This window comes from Jaculus jaculus, chromosome 6 (genome assembly GCF_020740685.1).
Source record: "Jaculus jaculus isolate mJacJac1 chromosome 6, mJacJac1.mat.Y.cur, whole genome shotgun sequence".
NCBI classification, from domain to species: domain Eukaryota; kingdom Metazoa; phylum Chordata; class Mammalia; order Rodentia; family Dipodidae; genus Jaculus; species Jaculus jaculus.
The window spans coordinates 123,096,669-123,117,914 of record NC_059107.1 but is presented as its reverse complement, the minus strand read 5'-3'; the positions used below and the strand labels follow the sequence as shown (position 1 = coordinate 123,117,914).

Genomic DNA, 21,246 nt, shown 5'->3' with positions numbered 1-21,246 from the left:
TGCCATAGCCGCACTGGAACATAAGATGTTTGCGCTACACATCTAGCTTTACGTGAGTCCTGGAGGATCTAAACTCTGGTCATTAGGCTTGCCCTGCAGGCGCTTTACCCTCAGAACCATCTCCCCAGTCTGTTTATTCTCCTGTTCAGAGAACTTTGCTGAGATGTGATTCAGATACCATTAGTGTCAGTCTTTAAGGTGCAGCTCAGAAGTTTGTGATGTACTCAGTGTTCTCCATCCCTACTACATTGTGTGGTGTGTTTCCTTCCAGAAAGGAAACCCATAGCCAGTGTCCATTCAGTTCCCGTCCTCCTCCTCCCCCAGCTCCAGGCAACCAGTTATTTGTGGGTTTTTTTTCCCTCTCTTGAGATTTGTCTCTATTTCATATAAAAGGAATAAATACTCAGTGTAAACTATGTTTTTTTTTGTTTTTGTTTTTAATAATTTACCTATTTATTTAGAAAGAAAAAGAGGCAGATAGAGAAGGGCACATCAGGATCTCTAGTCACTGCAAATGAATTCTGAATGCATTTGCCACCTTGTGCATCGGGCTTTATGTGGGTACTGGGGAATTAAACCTGGGTCCTTTGGCTTTGCTGGCAGATGCCTTAACTGCTAAGTCATCTCTCCAGCCCTAAATTATGTTTTAAACATTTGTGTATAAGTTTTTATATAACCCCTATTTATTCTTAGCATATGGATATTTTTTCATATTACTTTGTTGAAAGTTCCCCCCCCCCCCAAAAGAAACAAAATGGACATTATATGTCAGATATTGGTTCATGAGGTACATGGTGCTATGCTTGGCTGTTTGGGAGACCTCTGCTAAGATTATGATGGGGAGTGTATAATTTTAGCTGTTCCTACTAGATATAATGAGCTATATTTGAAAGAATGTTTCCTTTTCTGGATTTGTTTTGTCTAGCTCTCAGTGGTACTGTTTGAGCAACCAAGTATATTTGATGAAATACCTATTACATTTGATCTTTTTGTAATAATTAGGTATAGTTAACATACCAGAAATTAGTACATACGAGGTTCCCTAACCAAAACAACTTAAACTTTTAGCATTGAGCTAGGTATGGACTATTATGCATTGATATAAGCAGTTGCATTGTAGTTGTTAAAATTATAAATTTTACTACCAAAAAACACAACAACCAGGAGCTGGGCGTGGTGGTACACACCTTGAATCCCAGCACATGGGAGGCAGAGGTAGGAGGATCGTCATGAATTCCAGGCCACCCTGACACTACATAGTGAATTTCAGGGCAGCTTCGGCTACAGTGAGAGCCTACCTCGTAAAACCTTTACACACACACACACACACACCTGAGAGAGAGGAGGAGGAAAGAATGGACAAGCCAGGGCTTCTAGCCGCTGCAAATGAACTCTAGATGCATGTGCCACCTTGTGCATCTGGCTTATGTTGGTCCTGGGGGATTGAACCTGGGTCTCTTGGCTTTGCAGGCAAGTGCCTTTACTAAGTTATCTCTTTAGCCTAAAATTATTCCATAGAAACTATTAATGACATAAGGAAATGATTGCCTGTTTGTTAAGTGGGGAACAGAGGGGATGTAAATGACAAAGTTGTCTCATGTCACCTAAAGACTGTTCATACGTGGGGTGTTCTTTACCCGAGGTCTGTTGTCATGGATTGCTAAAATTCTATGGAAAAGAATCTTGACATTTACTTTTCGAGGAAAGCCTCTATATGTTTCATGATTTTTCAAGGGATCTGTGACACAGAAACAAGGTTTAAAGGAATCATAAGTTGTGCAGCATTAGGGTTGTTGTCTCCAGGTTGTCTGGAGCATTGTTGATGCTGATTTTTTATTTGCATGTTCTGTTTAGGAGCATTTTTATTGTTGTTTTTAAATATTTTTTAAAATTTTTATTTATTTATTCGACAGAGAAAGAGGGAAGGAGGGAGGGAGGGAGAGAGAGAGAGAATGAGCGCTCCAGGGCTTCCCACTTTTGCAAACGAACTCCAGACACATGTGCCCCCTTGTGCATCTGGCTAATGTGGGTCCTGGGGAATCAAACCTGTGTCCTTTGGCTTTGCAGGCAAGTACCTTAACTATTAAGCTATCCCCTCCAGCCCATTTAGGAGGTTTTTTTTTTTTTTTTTTTTTTTTTTTTGAGACAGAGAGAATGAGAATGGGCATGCCAGGGCCTCTAGCCGCTGCAAACAAATTCAAGACACATGCTCCACCATGTGCATCTGGCTTACATGGGACCTGGAGAATTGAACTGGGGCTTTTAGGCTTCACAGGCATGTCCCTTACCCTCTAAGCCATCTCTCCAGGCCCTGTTTAGGAATTTTATTAAGAGTCTGAGAGTACTTGTGTATGTTTATATTTAAAGGATGGAAAGAGAGCCCCAGGCTTTTTGGAGGAACCAGACAGGTTGTGGGAGAGAATAGGGTAGTTGAAGACACTGACAGACCAATTACCAGTTTATTAACAAAGCTCATGATCTAGCCAATACTTGTGAATGTTTGGTATCCATTATTAAAGTAGGATTTTACCCAGAGTTTTAAATTTCATCTCATTGTTAAGCTTTAAAATATCTGTATAGGTGGGAAATTCCTCTACCTACAATCTCTTCATGCTGCCAAATCATTCTCGTAATAGCTTTAGAACAACAGTGTTGTTTTCACCATTCACCAACACTGCAGCAACCTCTCCTCTTTCCACAGAAGATGTGAGAAGTCCCAGAAGTGGAAAATCTTCCAGTAAAGGGTGGTATTATCTTTGATGATAACTGCTCATTATTTTCTTTTTTTCCTGAACATTATAGTTGATGTCTTAGTAGCTGAAGAAAGACAGTTTTCTTCTGGGATCTTAGTTAGAGATTTATGTTAGCATTCCTAAGTAGAACATTACAAACTTTTTGGAGTTAATGAAACCATTTTTTATGCTGAATATTTTCCATTGTGCATATCCTGCCTACAAAATAGGTTGAAAATATTTCTGTTTTAGGATAAACAGCTAAATTTGGCAACAAAAGCAAGTAACACATTCTTCATAATTATAACCAGTGTTCTTTTCAAACCTAATATGTACTGAGGCTAAAGAACTAATTTAGTTTTTCAGTAATACTTAACTCTTTGCTTTTATATTTATATCATAGAATTATTTATATGTTGAAATATATTATAATATTGAAAAGGTTTTAAAAGATAAAGATAGTAAGATAAAGTTTGACACTTGTTTTAAAATTTTAATTATTGCATTATACTTCATGCACAGGAATAATTATGTAACTGTATGAACTATATTTTTATACTTGTTACATAACCTTTGTCCCCTCTTCCACCTTACATTCTAGTCTCCATTGAACATTACTGCTGTTGTCTTGAGAGACTGTTCTTTTTTGTTGTTGATGTTTTTTGTTTGTTTGTTTGAGACAGGATCTCATTGTAGTCCAGGTTGGCTTCAACTCTATATGTACCTGAGGATGACCTTGAATTCTTTTTTTTTTTAAAGGTTTTTTGTTTTTTTTTTTTTAATTTTTTTTGTTCATTTTTTATTTATTTATTTGAGAGCGACAGACACAGAGAGAAAGACAGAGGAAGAGGGAGAGAATGGGTGCGCCAGGACTTCCAGCCCCTGCAAACGAACTCCAGACACGTGCGCCCCCTTGTGCATCTGGCTAACGTGGGACCTGGGGAACCGAGCCTCGAACCGGGGTCCTTAGGCTTCACAGGCAAGCGCTTAACCGCTAAGCCATCTCTTCAGCCCAACCTTGAATTCTTGATCCTCCTGTCTCTACTCTTGAGTGCTGGGATTATAGGCATGTCCCACCATGATCATTTTTGAGCTCAACCTTCTTAGTTGCTACAAATAAGTGAGAGCATGCAGTACTTGTTTTTCTGATTTACTTTATATTTCTGTGTCTACAAATGACAAGGATGTGTTTCTTCATGGCTATATAATACACTGCTGTGTACATATGCCATATTTTCCTCCAGTCACCCACTGATGAACATTGTTGACTTCATATCTTGATCATGATGAATAGCTCAGCAATAAGCATGGGAGTACAGGTACATGTTTGATATACTGAGTCCATTGCCTTTAGCTACATACCCAATAAGAGTGACTGATAGTTTGACGGCAGTTCTAATTTTTAGGTTTTTGAGAGACTTTCTTACTGTTGTCCATAATGGCAATACTAACTTAGATTGACATTTGAAGTGTGCAAGTGTTACCTTCTCTCTGTCTTCAGCTCTTCAGCAGTGTTGTAGTTTGAATAGATGGATCTGTAGCCACCTGGCTAGAAGGAGGGGTCACTGGGCAGACGGATCCTAAAGGTGTGGTAGTGCTTTGTCTATTTGTGCTAGAAATTTCACTGAGCCCAGTGACTTTACTTACCAACTATACATACACTTATGACTCCAACTCATTATATATCCATATAACTATCAAGGGTAGATAGCTGCTTTTAGAGCTCTCAGAAGCATGCTAACTCAGCATGATTAAAAGTAAATCTGAAGGACTGGAGAGATGGCTTGTTGGTTAAGGTGCTTTTCTCTGGGTCTCACTGTAGCCCATGTTGACCTGGAACTCACTCTATGGTCTCAGGGTGGCCTCAAACTCATGACAGTCCTCCTACCTCTCCCTTCTTAGTGTCAGGAGGCATATGCCACCATGCTGCTTATTATTTTTATATGAGAATTGTAAATCCTAGTAAAAAGTGTTTATATAAGCACACATTCCAACATGGGCATGTAATTAGAAAATTTGAAGACCATTAGTTCAAATTCTTGCATAAAATAACTTTCAAGTTTCCTGCTTGTTTTTCTAGCCTCTTATCTTATCTCTTATGTTTACATTCTATGCTTCAGCCATATTGGGCTTTTCTGTTTCTTTGATGGGCTACATATTCTTTGTTACATATATTTGCACATTCTTTTTCCTCTTTTAAATCTCAGTTTAAACATTCCATAGCATCCTGCTACTCAAAATGTGTCCCTTGAGCTGTTTGTTACAGTCCATGACAAGCTAAGTCAAAACTTCTCTAGAGAAAGCCTTTAGAAGCATGAGTTGTGCTTCTTACCCCCATGGGCATGGTCACACTTGCTGTGTGACGGCCACAGCATATGATGATTTCATGTTAGTCATTTTTAACTCAAAAACCTATTAAGATTTGAAGATGTGAGTACTTACTATGTTTAAAATCTTGTGTTGATGTTAATCAGATTTATTTTTGCTCCATAAAATAAAAGCAAATATTTAATTAAATAATAATTTCTTTTTTAAAAGTTTATGCATTTTTAAATTGTGCATTAATATAGACAATAAAATTGATAATTTCTTCCCTCCACTCCTATTCCCCTTCTCTCAAATCCACCCTCCATCAAATCCTCTCCCCAGTTAGTCTCTCTTTTGTTTTGAGTCATCATCTTTTCCTCCCATTATGGTCCTGTGTAGATAGTTTCTAGCACTACGAAGTCATGAATATCCGGCCATTTTGTGTCTGAAAGACTGCACTGTAAGCAGTCCTACCCTTTGTTTGGTCCTTACCTCTTCTACAGTGGACCTTGAGCCTTGGAGGGTGTGATAGAGAAGTCTCAGTGCTGAGCACTCCAATGTCACTTCTTCTCAGTATTGTGGTAACTTGGGTTTCCCCAGTGGTCACTGCCATCTGAAAAGAGAAAGCTTCTTTAACCAAAAGCAAGAGTAGCATTAATGTATGGGTATGAACATTAAGAAAGGTGCTTAAAGGGCAGCTTGGTAAGCATAGCACTTAGCATTTAGCCAGACAACAGCAAGTGTTACTTCCTGAGGCCTTTTCAGCCATAGACTTATTTTTTTCTTTTTTAATTTTTTTAAATATTTTATTTTTCATCTTATTTATGTGTGAGAGAGAGGCAGGCAGAGAGAGACACAGAGAGAAAATGGGTGTGCCAGGGCCTCCAGCCACTATAAATGAACTCCAGATGCATGTTCCACCTTTTGTATCTGGCTTACGTGGGTCCTGGGAAATTGAACCGAGGTCCTTTGGCTTTGCAGGCAAATGCTGTAACCCCTAAGCCATATCTCCAGCCCTATTTATTTTTAAGATTTATTTTTTATTTATTTGAGACAGAAAGGAAGAAAAAAAGAGTAAGAATGGGTGCTCCATGGCCTCTAGCCATTGCAAACAAATTCCAGATGCATGCACTGCCCTGTGCATTTAACTTAGGTGGGGCCTGGAGAACCTAACCTGGGTCCTTAAGCTTCTCAGGCAAGCACCTCAACCACTAAGCCATCTTTCCAGCCCAGCCATAGACATATTTGACTAGGTTTTCAGTACCAGGCATGTATTCCCTCTCATGGATTGGGCCTCCAGTCTAATTAGAGAGCTGTTGGTTTCTCCCATAACAGACATGCCATTAAATAACAATAAATTCTTTTTAAAAATTTTTTTAAGTGTTGCTAAATGGTATAGGTGAAATTTGTGTTATTTATTTGGAACACTAATTTACTGATGACAAAGGAAGCTTTACTGATCCATTTATTTATTTATTTGGCTTTTAGGGCAGGGGTTAAAGTAAGGTCTCACTCTAGTCCACGCTGATCCTGGATTCACTCTGTAGTCCTAGCAGTTCTGGAACACATACCCTTCTACCTCAGACTCCTGAGTACTAAGATTAAAGGCATGGATCACCATGCCTGGCCTGGCTTCAGGTTTTAATCATAAGTGATGGAGAAATACTAAAACCATAGTGGATTATTTGTGAAGCCGTATTGGCAAATGAGATAGTAAAAATATTAAAATTTATGTAACATTTATATGTATGACATAAATGTGTTCAAGGACCAGATTCATTATTTAAAAGAACATTATTTTAGCTGACGAAGCAGATGTTCAGGAGTTCACATGATCATCATTTAGCACTTTGTGAGTTTCTTATAAAGTCTCATTTCAGAGTAGCAATATTAAAAAGCTACAAATAGGGGCTAGAGAGGTGGCTCAGAGGGGATGAGCATTTGCTAAGCAAGCATGTAAGCCTGGTAGGGCCTGGTTTGCCCCAAGTTTAATTTCCTAGCACCCATATAAATAGGCAGGTATGCACACTTGTAACACCAACCTCCTGGAGAACAGAGACCAGGTAATCTCCTTGGGGTTTGTGAAAAATGACAGTTCCAGGTTTAGTGAGAGACCCCTCTCAAAGGAAAACAAGCTCATGAGTGAAAAGAGAGAGACAATCAACATGTAAACAAGACCGTGTGTACCGGTCTCCAGCAACAAGCTGACACAGGAGCAGATTAGTGATAAAGAAAGCCAACTTTTAGACAAATCAGGAGTTTTCTTCTAGTTTGATGCTTCCAATGACTTTGTTGATTGGTTTTGTGTTTGGTTGCTCTTGGTGTGTACAGTTTTTAGGGCTCTGTGTAGTCTGGAGAATTCTGCTGTGCTTTGGTGAGACTGTTCTGCGGATGCAGGAGCACAACAAGCAAGCGCGCTGGAGGCTGCTCACAGCACGGCCGCCGCTGCACTTCGCTCTCACTTGTGTCGGTCAGCCGAGCCAGCGGTGCCTGTGACAGTCTGCAGAGAGTGAATCACTAAACACCCGTGCTTTAAATCTGAAGTTCCTGAAAATGTTAGTTTGGAGTTGATCTTATCAGCTGAACTAATCAGCTAGTGTGTGCAGAGTAGTTATACATTGCCTTTCAAGGGGAAATTTTCAGTCAAGAATATTTGAACTTCAGGATGAACTCAGTGTTTTGCAAGATAAGCTAGTTTGGTTGCCAGCTTTTTAAATGTGTGAGTTAGACTTACTTGGCTGATAGCATTTTTCCCCTTACTCTTTTAAAATGTTTTTAGCCTGTGTACAGGGAAGGAATGTCAGATAATTTTAATGGCAGATAAGATCAAAGGATAAAAAAAAATTTAGATTCTTTGGGAGAGAAGTTTCTATACCTTCTATACTGTGTTCCTAATGAAGTTACCGCTACTGGTTATTGTGGCATTGCGCACTTTACAAGGTTATAATCAGTTTAAATTTTGATAAACACAATTTTATTTTTCATGAAAGCGTATCTGGGTAAGAAATTAATGAATCGGGAATTTATTCTTTTTCTTTAAAAGCTCTTAGATTCCACTGTAATTTTGCTGTATAAAATGTTTCAGCTGGCAACTAATGGAGCATTGAAAATAAAATTATAGCCGGGCATGGTGGTGCATGCCTTTAATTCCAGCACTTGGGAGGCAGAGGTAGGAGGATTGCCATGAGTTCGAGGCCACCCTGAGATTATATAGTAAATTCCAGGTCAGCCTAAGCTAGAGTGAAACCCTACCTCGAAAAATAAAAACAAAACAAAACAAAATAAAATTATAAATATATATGTGGATTTTTGGATAAAAGTTTTTTTAAGATGAGCATCTTGAACTCTGGCATTGCTCTATAAATCTCTACTGTTTCTTTCAACATAAATCCTGTGAGAATTAACTTCTGAGTGTTAATAAAACAACTCAGAAGCTGGGCATGGTGGTGCACTCCTTTAATCCCAACAGAGGTAAGAGGTAAAAGGCCACCCTGAGAGTGCATAGTAAATTCCAGGTCAGCCTGGGCTAGAATGAGACCCTACTTTGAAAAAACAAAACAAAACAAAAAATCTCAGGGCCTGGAGAGATGGCTTGGTGGTTAAGACATTTGCCTGCAAAGCCTAATGACCCAGATTGGATTCCCCAATACCCACGTAAGCCAGGTGCACAAGGTAGCGCATGTGTGTGGAGTTTATTTGCAGTGCCTAGAGGCCCTGGCGCACGTGTACACTCTCTCTCTCTCTCTCTCTCCCCCTCCCTCCCCTTCTTCCCCTCCTCAAATAAATAAATAAAATAAAAATTAAGAAGCAAACACTCAGGTGTTGCATGTGGTAGTATACTCCTTTAATCCCAGCACTCAAGAGGCAGAGGGTAGTAGGAGAGTTGCTGTGAGTTCAAGTCCAGCCAAGGACTACACAGTGAATTCCAGGTCAGCCTGAGTAAGAATTAAAACCCTGCCTCGAAAAAAACAAACAAAAAGTTCTCAAAAGTAGTTTAGATATGGATTTAACAGGCCGTTGTATAATGTAGAGTATATCATTTAGCAAGTACTAGTATAGTCAGCCTTCAAGCTGGCCTTCCCTCCTGGTGTTCAGACTTTGCATTATCCCTCACATTCCAGGGTTGATTTACATGGCTAGTGAAAGTAGATGGCACATGTGATGGTATGTCACCTTGACATTGGGTACAGCAGCCACTGTCACATTCTCTGAAGTCTGGCCAGCTGCCATGGGTTAGGTAGCCCAATGGAAAGAAAGACCTGCATAGAGTGGAATTGAAGCCTCTGCCAACAGCCAGGGAAGCACTGAATTCTTTTTTTTTTTTTTAAATATTTTATTTATGTATTTGAGAGAGTGAGAGAGGAAGAGGCAGAGAGAAAGAGAGCGCCAGGGCCTCCAGCCACTGCAAACAAATTCCAGATGCATGCGCCCCCTTGTGCATCTGGCTTATGTGCATCCTGGGGAATTGAACCAGGGTCCTCAGGCTTTGCAGGCCAACGCCTTAACTACTAAGCCATTTCCCCAGGCCTGGAAGCACTGAATTCTTATGCCTTCAGACTCGCCAGTGAGGTTAGAAGCAGGTTTTTCAGCTTAATCCTTCAGATGACATAACTCATCTTTGAAAGCTCACAAGAGGGCCTGGGGAGATGGCACTTTGTGGAAAGCACTTACCACCAAGCATAAGTAGCTGAGTTTAGATCTACAAAACCCATGTAAGAGGCACATTGCAGAAGCAAGCATCTCTATTCTCAGCCCAAAATGACAGGTGGAGGCAGCAGAATTCCAGAAGTTGCATGCCAGCTAGCGTGGCATTCACACAGCAGGGAGCAAGAGACGCTGCCTCAAAAAACAAGGAGAAAGCTGGACGTGGTGGCGCACGCCTTTCATCCCAGCACTCGGGAGGCAGAGGTAGCAGGATCACTGTGAGTTCGAGGCCACCCTGAGACTCCTTAGTGAATTTCAGGTCAGCCTGGGCTACAGTGAGACCCTACCTCAAAAAACCAAAAAAAAAAGTGAAGGGTGAGAACCTAGCACTTGATCTCCACAGACACACCATGGCACATAATGCTAGACACACACACACACACACACACACACACACACACACACACACAAACACAACAAGATTTAAAAAAAAAAGTTTAAATTTATTTTATTTTTGTTCATTTTTATTTATTTGAGAGTGACAGAGAAAGAGTGAGAGACAGAGAGAGAGAATGGGCATGCCTGGGCTTCCAGCTTCTGCAAACAAACTCCAGACATATGTGCCCCCTTGTGCATCTGGCTAACATGGGTCCTGGGGAATCAAGCCTTGAACCGGGGTCTTTAGGCTTCACAGGCAAGCACTTAACCGCTAAGCCATCTCTCCAGCCCTGAATTTATTTTTATTTATTTATTTGAGAGAGAAAGAGAATGGGTGTGCCAGGGCCTCCAGCCACTGCAAACAAACTCCAGATGTGTGCGCCCCTTTGTGCATCTGGCTAACATGGGTCCTGGGGAGGCGAGCCTCGAACCGGGGTCCTTAGGCTTCACAGGCAAGCGCTTAACTGCTAAGCCATCTCTCTGGCCCAAGATTTTTTTTATTTTTTATTTTTTTGAGTAGGGTCTCACTCTATAGGGTGACATGCAATTCACTGTGTAGTCTCAGGCTGGCCTTGAACTCACAGAGCTCCCCCTACTGCCACCTCCAAAGTGCTGGGATTAACATGCACTACCATGCCTGGCCCACACTCCAAGGTTTTTAAAAAGTTTACCGGAGACCCTGAACCATAAACATCTTCTAATTTGCTTCTGAATTCCTGGCCAACAGTAACTTTTAGATGATAAATGTGTGTTATTTTAAGGCCCAAAATTTTGCAATAATTTTTTGGGCTGTAGTAGGTAATACCACAAGCAAAAGTAAAACTCATTTGTTACATTAAAAAATTTAAGTATGCTGTTAATCCAGAGGTAGTAAATTAATGTTTGGTTTGAAACATTGGTGGTGGTTAGAAGTATGTGTTATAGCCAGTGTAAGAATTACTTTTTAATAGCAGTTACCTCTATGCAGACTTGAAATGAGAAACTTGAAAGTTGGTGTAATTATTTTTTCTATTGCAATTACATTTTTATTTTATGTGTTGAAATTTAATGAAACATTCACATTTAAATCATGAATGACATTTCTAAATTTAATTTTTCCACAAATTCACTTTGATTTTATTTTGCAAAGCCGTAAGGGATTGAAAGTTTCAAAAGGAAAAAAGAAAATGAAAAATGTTTTTTTCACCACAGATAGTCAACCAGTCTCACTTCATATAGCACACCCTGCATCAGTCTTGCTGTGATTGTCATATCTATGTTATAAGTGGCTACATGCCCTGGTAAACTGCAAGCTCTAGAGAGGACAATCTGTATTTGTACTTGCTATCAACATCTTTAGTATCTAGAACAGTGTCTGCCACTTAAAAGCTATTCAGGTATTGCTTAACAGAATTAACTTTACATTTTTTACTTTTACATTTTTTCATTGTGTCACAATGAGGGTTGATTTTGTAAATAGTCTATATCCATGTCCTCAAGTATTGCTAATTAAGTCAAACAAAAATATTTTTATATAATTTTTGTAGAGTACTAAGAATTTTCATAAAATATGTGTGTTTATTTCCATAGTACAACCTCTGCCTCAGAAGACGATGTCTCAAGTAGATATCCCCGGACAGACAGAAGTGGATTTGGTAGACATAACAGAGAAACAAATGTGGCAAGTAATTTTGTCTCAAGTAGTTCATTGGAAAAGAAAATTGAAGATCTTGAAAAGGTATCACTTATCAGTTACCTAAGATGAATTTAATGTGTCATTGGGACTCGTTTTCTCATAGCAGCTGAGAGAGAAAATAAATGAAAATTTATAGGGATCAGTAGTGCCAGTTAAGGAAAAGAAAGAAGGGCACTATAGGAGCCACCAGTGCTAGCAGACAGTTCTGTTTCTAGTAGCAGCTTTTATTCACTGTCTTAGGCATCTGTTTTCCAGACACATGATGAATAGGTAATTCCCAATTTTGGTAATTTAAAAAAAAATTTTATTAGCATTTTCCATGATTATAAAAAAATATCCCATGTTAATTCTCTCCCTCCCCCCCTTTGAAATTTCATTCTCCGTCATATTACCTCCCCAAATTTTGGTAATTTTTTTTTGTAATTCAAGTCTGATGAGGCTAAAACTTTGGAAATGGAGCAAATTCTTATATTCCTTAAAATTCTATGATGATTGTTTTTCTTCAAGTTGTTGGGTACAATTCAAATGAACATTGGCATATTATTATGAACCAACATGTCTCATGTTTTTTCTCTAGATATTCATCTCCTAAAATTGATCATGATGCTACACTATTTGGTTGAAAATATGAAATGAAATTATTCCCTGTGATAGAAAGATTACTTTGACATGTAATTTCTTTAAAAAAAAACTTTGTTTACATTATGACTATTTTAGATCATATTTAAGCTTGAACACTTGTTCTGTTTTGTAGTCATTATTTCACTGATTTAAATTTTAAAATGTTAGTGAATTTTCAGGGGCTTTTTCAGAAAGTCCCCCAAAGGACCAGAAAAGCTGAGGTTGAATTGCTAGCAGTTGACAACTGCTGAGTGATATGGGCAGCAGACAGCTTTCTCTGAAGGCTGGTGGGAAAAAAAACTTCTCAAAGACCTGCCTCTAAGGCCCTGATTGTTCTTTTCTGCTTTTCTTTTTCTTTCTTTCTTTTTTAAAAAACTTTATTTATTTTCATTTTAGGGGGGGGTCTCATGTATCCCAGGCTGGCCTTGGCTTTGAACTCACAATGTAGTTAAGAATGACCTTGAATTTCTGATCCTCCTGCCTCCACCTCCTAAGTGCTGGGACTGTATGTGTAAACCATTCTACCTACCTCACCGTCTGAATTCTCAATAAGATTCCTTTGCATAAAGGGCATATGGTAGTTGGGGGATAGGTATGTGAGTGTGTGTGGTATATACCTGTGGTATGTACCTGTGTGTGCAGGTCCATGTGTGTGCGTGCATTGTGTAGAGGCCAGAGGTCAGTTTTGGTTATCTCCTCAGTTGTTCTTCAACTTATTTTTTTTTTCCACTGTATTTTTAAACACCAAGACTCTTTCACTGAAACCTGAGCTTACAGATTGGCCAGACTAGCTGGAGAAAGAAGACAAGAAGACCTGTGAGCCTTATCGACTCTGTAAAACATGGGTTTAGTTAGGAACATATAGCAGCTTTTATGTTCCTCTCATTCTTTTGATTCCTTACTGACATAGGTTCTTTCTTCCCTTACCAACTCTCTTAAACAATTCACTGGAAATATTTGTGTCTAAAATACTTTACCAAGTGTGCACAAGTTCATGTTCCCTCTACTTTATTTCTTCTCCCTCTCTCCCTTCTTCTCCCTCTTCCTTCCCTCCCAATCTCTCCCCCTTCCTTTATTCCCCTGCCCCCAGGTCTTGCTATGTTGCTCAGATTGAATTCATGGGCTCAAGTGCTCCTGCTGATCTTCCTGCCTCAGCCTCTTAACTGAACTGTGTGTTCCACATGCCCAATACACGGCATCACTTTTTGTTTGTTTTTTGTTTTGAAGTATGGTCTCACTATAGCCCAGGCTGGCTTGGAACTCACTCTGTAGTCCCAGGCTGGAATTGAATGCATGTGCCACCACACCCAGCCACACAGGATCTTTCTAAAAGGGAGAATCATCAACATCTTTTAACAGTCATATAATAATAAACACTCTTGTCTTTTTCTTTAAAAACAAAACAGGCATCTATCATGGCTTCAGCACCAGAATATGGATAAAAGAATCTTTGCCAATTGACAGAATGTGTAACTGCTATTAATGGGTATATTACATTTAAAAAGGTAACACATAACCAGTTAGCTTCTTGTTAATGCTCTGTAATTATATTCACCAGGAAGTAGTAAGAGAAAGGCAAGAAAACCTCCGACTTGTGAGACTGATGCAAGATAAAGAAGAAATGATTGGAAAACTCAAAGAAGAAATCGATTTGTTAAATAGAGTACGTATAGGACATGTTTCAGTTCCAGGGTTTCCTTCTCTTTGGTGATTATATGAAAGCATATAAATACAACCAGTTACTTATATATTATCTCACTTCTGCTGTGTGATCTAGGACTCAGTTTCATTGCAGCAGGGATGGACCGGTGCATAAATGTGTTCTTCGTTTTCTTACAAGTCTGAGTAAGGGATAGTTGGCACAGCTGTATGAGAAAGAGCACTGGCACAAGCTTCATGTGGGTGGCTGGAGAATTGAATCTGGTCAGCAGGCTTTGCAAGCAAGCACCTTTAATTGCTGAGCCATCTCCCCAGGCCCCAAGAATCCCATATTTTTATAGTTGTTTAAGTAAGTTAGTTTTCTAACGTTCATTTAGTTTGTCAAAGAGTCAATACAAATTCTGATTTGAGTAAATTTTTCATTACTGTACTAAGTTTACAAGGATGCTGCTATCCTGCAGCACACTTGATTCAGATTGATTTCATCAAGTTTTAGTCTATACATATTCGCTTTGCTAATGGTGAAAAAGTCTTAACATGAATTATGACTAAGATTTACAGTGGTTTTAGCACTGTCATGCGTGTCGAGTCTTTGTCACATTGTAACATGACATTTCTACCTGTAAAGGTCATACTGGAGAGCCACACAATTGAGTTACAGAAAAATCTGAAAAGTATCTCAACATTTAAGTAAATTGACAGAGTTATGTTGGGCCATCCTCATAGATCTGGATCATAACCTTTCAAGGCATAGACTTTAGTGGCTTTCTTTTTCTAGTTTATTTATTTGCACGTGGGAGGGCAGTTGAGATGACACCTGCACCAGGGTCTTCTTGCCATTGCAAATGAGCTCCAGGTGCTTCAGCCATTTTCTGCATCGGCTTTAGGTGGGTGCTGGGGAAATGAAACCAGGCTGGCAAAGTTTGGAGGGAAATAACTTTAATCTTTCAGCCATCTATCTCCCCACCATCCCCTGTTTTGTTTTGTTTTGTTTTGTTTTGTTTTGTTTTGTTTTGTTTTGTTTTGTTTTGTTTTGTTTTGTTTTGTTTTGTTTTGTTTTGTTTTGTTTTGTTTTGTTTTGTGGCAGGGTCTCATTCTAGCCTAGTTGACCAATAACTTGCTCTATAGGCTAGACTGGCCTTAAATTCACAATGATGCTCTTACCTCAGCCTCCCAAGTGTTGGGATCCAAGGTATGTACCCCCTGTCCAGCTCTTTTGTGAGGCATAAAAGCTTTCCTTCAAACAAATTTAGCCTAAGGATTAAACCACCTTATGTGTATATCAGATATAAGCTGAACTAGATACACTGATATATCCCAGAGCTAACCTTCTTTTTATGTCTCAGGTCTAGCACCTCTTCATAATCTCCTGCAAATGTGTTCCTGAGTAGTCCACACACAGTGGTTAAGAGTTCAGCCAGAATCTGTACTTTATAGGCCCAGTTTGACACAAGGTTGTAACCCAGAACCTTATACCACATGTGGCCTGCATGCATATTTTGTTAAACCTTCCATTTCAAGTAGAAGGAATAGTGTTTTATAATTCCACCCTCCAAAAAGAAAAAATATATTTGAAATAATTAAAATTATAGGTTGCAAGATTCATAATTTAGAACTTCTGATTTCTGGCTTCCCTTGAAAAATTAAAAGTTCTGGAAGAATTGGCCCTCACAACATTCAGGTCATGAATACTTAACTTGAGATATGGGGAACATTCTATTTAAGATTATTTTTAGAACTTGTTTCAGAAATCATTGATTAAATGAATTGAATTAGCTTTGTGTATTATTAAAAGGGTATTGTTTTAAGTCTGCTTGGAGCTAGGGAGATTTCTCAGGGGTCAAAGGCACTTGTTTGCAAAGCCTCTGGGCAGCTGGGTATTCATTTGCAGCAGCAGCAAGAGATACTGGTGTGAGTGTAGACACACAAGTGCAGATATATTTTTCTAAAAGTCTCATTTAGGATATTTTAAGTTATTTTTTTAAATTTTATTTATTTATTTATTTATTTATTTGAGAGCGACAGACACAGAGAGAAAGACAGATAGAGGGAGAGAGAGAGAATGGGCGCGCCAGGGCTTCCAGCCTCTGCAAACGAACTCCAGACGCGTGCGCCCCCTTGTGCATCTGGCTAACGTGGGACCTGGGGAACCGAGCCTCGAACCGGGGTCCTTAGGCTTCACAGGCAAGCGCTTAACCGCTAAGCCATCTCTCCAGCCCAAGTTATTTTTTAAAACATTAATTTCTTTTCTTTTTTCTAGGACCTGGATGACATCGAAGATGAGAATGAGCAATTAAAGCAGGAAAATAAAACTCTATTGAAAGTTGTTGGACAGCTGACCAGGTAGAAGTTCAAGGCTCCGTGTGGAAGCGTACTTTCAAACTACTGATTGAATGTTACAGTTCATGCTCAGGCGGTATCCTGTCTGCAATGCATTAACCTAATTGTGTAATTTATTTCTAGAAAGTGGATATTTGTTTTCGAAATTACTCTTTTTTTTGTTCCTAGTGTTTAAAAATGCATCAACCTTGTATTTCACAAACAAGTAACATCTTTTAGTTATTAAAGTGATAGGTAATGCCTTCTTTGTTTTGTAATATTCAAATAATATATGGTTCAAAATCACAGCCAGTTGAATATGTTTATCTCTGTTAGAACATTTTCTCTGTAAAGGAACATACATAGTCTTTGTTTACATGAACTTAAATACTTTGGGGGATTACCTACCAGTGCTTATTACTAATGTGTACAGCCCTTTATGGGTTGAAGGTTGAAAACTTCCTCATAGAAACCTTTGTCTACTGTCATTTTTCAGTTGTTCTAGTGATCTGAAATAGTAATAGACACTATTTTGTATGACAGTAATCTCTTAAAGGAAAGCTATTTTAAAGAGTTGCTACATTCTAGTTGGCTAAATGTAAACTTAAGAAAATACTTGAACTATGCTATAGTAAATGAAAATTTACTATTTGGTGTTTGAATATTAAAAAATTTTTAATTACTTTAACTTCTGAAAAGCAATGTATAGTTTCTTATGTAGGTACTATCTTTTTTATTGTTTCAGGATATGTTAGTAAATATAGAATATTTAAAAAATTGTTTATTCTTCAAGCCTCAAAATGATGTACAATTTTAGTGTTGAAGAAAATCCAACTTTTTATCACGTGCTTTAAGATCAGAACCAAAATATTTTTCCACACTTAAAACAGTTGTACAGATATTAACATATGTAAGCAGAAGTCGTGCTGAAATACTTTGGCTCATTTATAAGTTGGAGAAATATTGTACTACTCTTTTTCTCATATGAGAGAATATTCTTATATCCCAAATTTAAGGAACTTTTTTTCCTAACTGAAAATTTTAAAGTAATCATTTTTGAAGCATTGCAAAATAAACTTGTCTCTGTTAAATATCTTTAGTATTAGGGTGTTTTGTATTGCATTTTCATGTTAAGAACACTGTCCCTTTATATAGTAAGAAAATTCTGCTGATGGATAGAACTCTCTACTTTTTTACTGTGATGGGGACTGGATGCGGGGTAGACACTCTACCACTGACACTGAGCTGCAGCCCTACTTCTGCTGGATGTACTTCAGGCACCAGTGCTGACACCCTTCTGCCTGCCAGTGCTCAGGAGTGGCTTGAACATAGCAAGAGTGCCGAACAGATTAGGCACACGATTTCAAAGGAGCCCCTCCCTTGTTTAAAATGTGTACTTCACCCATAGATTTAAAAAAAAAAAAATTGCTACTTTTATTTATTTGAGAGCAACAGACAGAGTAAGAAAGAGGCAGAGAGAGAGAGAGAGAATGAATGGGTGTGCCAGGGCTTCAGCCCTGCAAACGAACTCCAGATGCGTGCGCCCCTTGTGCATCCGGCTAACGTGGGTTCTGGGGGATTGAGCCTCGAACTGGGGTCCTTTGGCTTCACAGGCAAGTGCTTAATCGCTAAGCCATCTCTCCAGCCCTCAATGATAGATTTTTTTACACTGCAAAAAATGTAGTAGGATCTTATTACTTTTTATATTTATTTTTAAAATTAAATTTTTACAAAAATGCATTAAAACATAATATAAATGAACTTCACACTTTGCTTATCAATAAATTTAAAATTTAGAGCCAGGTATGGAAACTTCGGGACTATAATCTTAACACCTGAAAGGCATGGGCAATAAGGTGGTGAGGTCAGGGCCAGTTTAAGCTACATGGTCAGTACAGGCAAGCCTGGGCTATAGTGATTCCTTGACTCAAAAAGTCTAAAGAAAATTAATAAATGTTGAGGGGAATGTTTAACAGATAACTTAAGTACATGAGAAAGCTTTGCTTATATACAATTATTTGTGAAAAATAATTCTATTAAGAAATATTTCTCATGTCTTCTGGGACGTTGTGGCACAGTGAAGCACAGCTGAAGCCCAATGTGTTTGTGACATCATTTTCAAAATAGAAGGTCTGTTATCCTTAAAATAAACATAACTTGCCTTCCCCAGTGCTGACAGGGATTAATTTAAAATTACTGTAGTAATTATTACATTTTCCCCAGGTTTGTTGGTGGTTTTGTTATAGTACACTTGTAATTAAAAAGGAAGCAAAAAGATAATGGAATATACATATTTAAATAATTGGGGAAATTTATGAAACCATAATAGATTAGCACTGTCAGACTTACTCAAATTGTTTAAAATGTAGAACATTAAGTCTTAATCAGGTACATGAAATACTGTAACCCGCCCCCATGCAGTAATTTAAAAATTAAAAAATTGGGGTAGAAACAATGTATTCCTAAGGTTCAAAACCCACCACAGTTGTATATGGTCTATGTTTTCTGAAATCTGGGTTTTTATAATTAGAAATTAAAATGTAAAAATGTGAGGTTACTCTTCATTGAAAAGAGCACAGACCAGTGTAACAGAATCATCCATATGTTCTCCACTATAAGATATGATTGTAAAAACCTTGAATAAGCAGTGAGGCCTTGGATTGGATAATTGACATGATGATACCAACATTTTTCACATGTACAGTGTTGTCATAAGACATCCTATTGATGAGAATTTTAATTTATACCACTTACTTGAAACCACTAAGATACTTAGTAAACTGAAAGCATTACCCTGGTAACATAGTTTGCTCCTTAAAGGACATTGCCAGAGGCACCTCTCCCCCCATGCTGGACATTGTCTTTCTAAAGTCTTGAAGCATTATGTAAGAAAACTTGAGACCACATTGTTTTTTGACATGGAAGGTTCCTATGTAACCCAAGTGCCCTTTGTTAACCCAAGGTCTCCCTATGTAGCCAAGTTGAGACTTACACTTGTAGTTCAGGCTGGCCTTAAATTTGTGATTCTTCTTCCTCAGCCTTATTATTTTTCTTAGCTAAATTTGATAGCATGTTAAATTTGCATCTTCACCACCTCCTAACTAAAGTAACTATGTGAGAGTATGTTTGTGGAGGCTATCTTTTCTTTTCTTTCTTGTTTTGGGTTTTTGAGGTAGAGTCTCACTCTGGCATAGGATGACCTGTATTCTCAGGGTAGCCTCGAACTCACAGCAATCATCCTGACTCTGTTATCCTTACATACATACTTTAGCAAGTATTTTTTAGAGAGCTGGATGTAGTATTGATTGTATCCAAGTTTTCTTTATTTTTGTTTTTTTTTTTTTTGAGGTAGATCCTCACTGTAGCTCAGGCTGACTTGAAATTCACTATGTACTTTCAGGGTGGCCTCAAACTCACAGTGATCCTCCTATCTCTGCCTCTCAAGTGCTGGGATTAAAGGTGCCACCATGCATGGCTTGTACCCACGTTTTCAATATGTGGATGTCTACCAAGTCTTGCATCTAACAGACTACACCCCATGTAGTCTGTGTTGGTAGTGTAAAGTGAGTCTTAGCTAGCCTGCCTAATCTGAATAATTCTCTGAAAAGCATTTTGTATTAATTATCCAGCATGTTGTCTCATATCCAGTTAATAGGTACTGATTAACTTTCTATAGCATGGGGAATGAACTGATGCATATTAGAAGGTATTTTATAATGCATAGTTAATTATGCATTATGAAAAGAATATAATTTATAGAAGTAATAAAAGGAATTCAATCTATGTTACATACACTAAACTGCTGATTATATTTAAATTTTACTCCAAATTAGTATTTGTACATACAGTGTTGAGTAGTGGGGTTTTGAGTAGTTAAATGTCCTCTACTCTTCAGTTCATATATTGGCAGTCACCTTAGAATGTGAGTGATGATCATTTGGTGGATATTAACTATATGCCTATACTTTGTTATTTTTTGGTCAATTTATCTAGAACATTTGGCTTTGCTATTCAGAGATTTTATTGTTATGTTAATTTTTCTAAATTTAACAAACAGGTAGCCCTTGCTACCAGCAAAGATGATATAAAAGCTAAAACTTGACTGTTTTGTTAAAACCAGTTATTTCTGATAACCCTGATATTTGTAGGGAGAGAGAATTTGAATTAATTGGACATAATATTTTATATACAGTTTTGATAAATTTCATTGCATAGGTCTATTTACTTACATACAGAGAGGGGGAAGAGAGGGAAAAATGAATGAGAATGGGGGTGCCATGACCCCTAGCCACCATAAACACACTCCAGGCACTTGCACCACTTCATGCATCTGGCTTTACATGGGTACTGGGGAAATGAACCCAGGTCATTAGGTTTTGCAGGCAAGTGCCTGAACTTCTGAGCCAGCTCACAAATGATTTCTTAATTCAGAGTTGGAACTTTTACAAATGAAGTCAGATAGTGTTCAAAGAATTTAAAATCCTTAGTAGTTGAAATGTAAGAATCTTGTCTTTGTTTTTACAATAAATGGTTTATGTAAGCTTTCATCAGAGTGTCATTCTTTGCACACCTGCACAGGGTGTCAGAGCTCTTGAGTTCATCGCATCCTTGTCAGTTTATGTTGATAATATACATTTTACTAGCAAGCCTACTGGCTTTTTTTTTTTTTTTTGGTCAAAGTCTCAATCTTAATTGAAAGTGGAACCTTCTATTTTATTTATTTTATTTTTTGGTTTTCTAAGGTAGGGTGTCACTCTAGCTCAGGCTGACCTGGAATTCACTATGTAGTCTCAGGGTGGCATCAAACTCTCGGCGATCCTCCTACCTCTGCCTCCTGAGTGCTGGGATTAA

The 21,246-nt window shown here is 38.3% G+C and overlaps 1 protein-coding gene across 1 annotated transcript in view; it reads left to right on the top strand.

Annotated features, from left to right (window-relative positions):
- Positions 1-17,486, top strand: part of Pawr (pro-apoptotic WT1 regulator) — a 100,537-nt gene extending 83,051 nt beyond the window's left edge. Inside the window, exons 5-7 of the mRNA XM_045152895.1 lie at positions 11,691-11,838; positions 13,976-14,080; positions 16,337-17,486. Of these exons, the coding sequence (XP_045008830.1) occupies positions 11,691-11,838; positions 13,976-14,080; positions 16,337-16,423 (340 nt within the window). The 3' untranslated portion in view covers positions 16,424-17,486. The remainder of the gene's footprint in view (positions 1-11,690; positions 11,839-13,975; positions 14,081-16,336) is intronic.
- Positions 17,487-21,246: the final 3,760 nt, after the last annotated feature.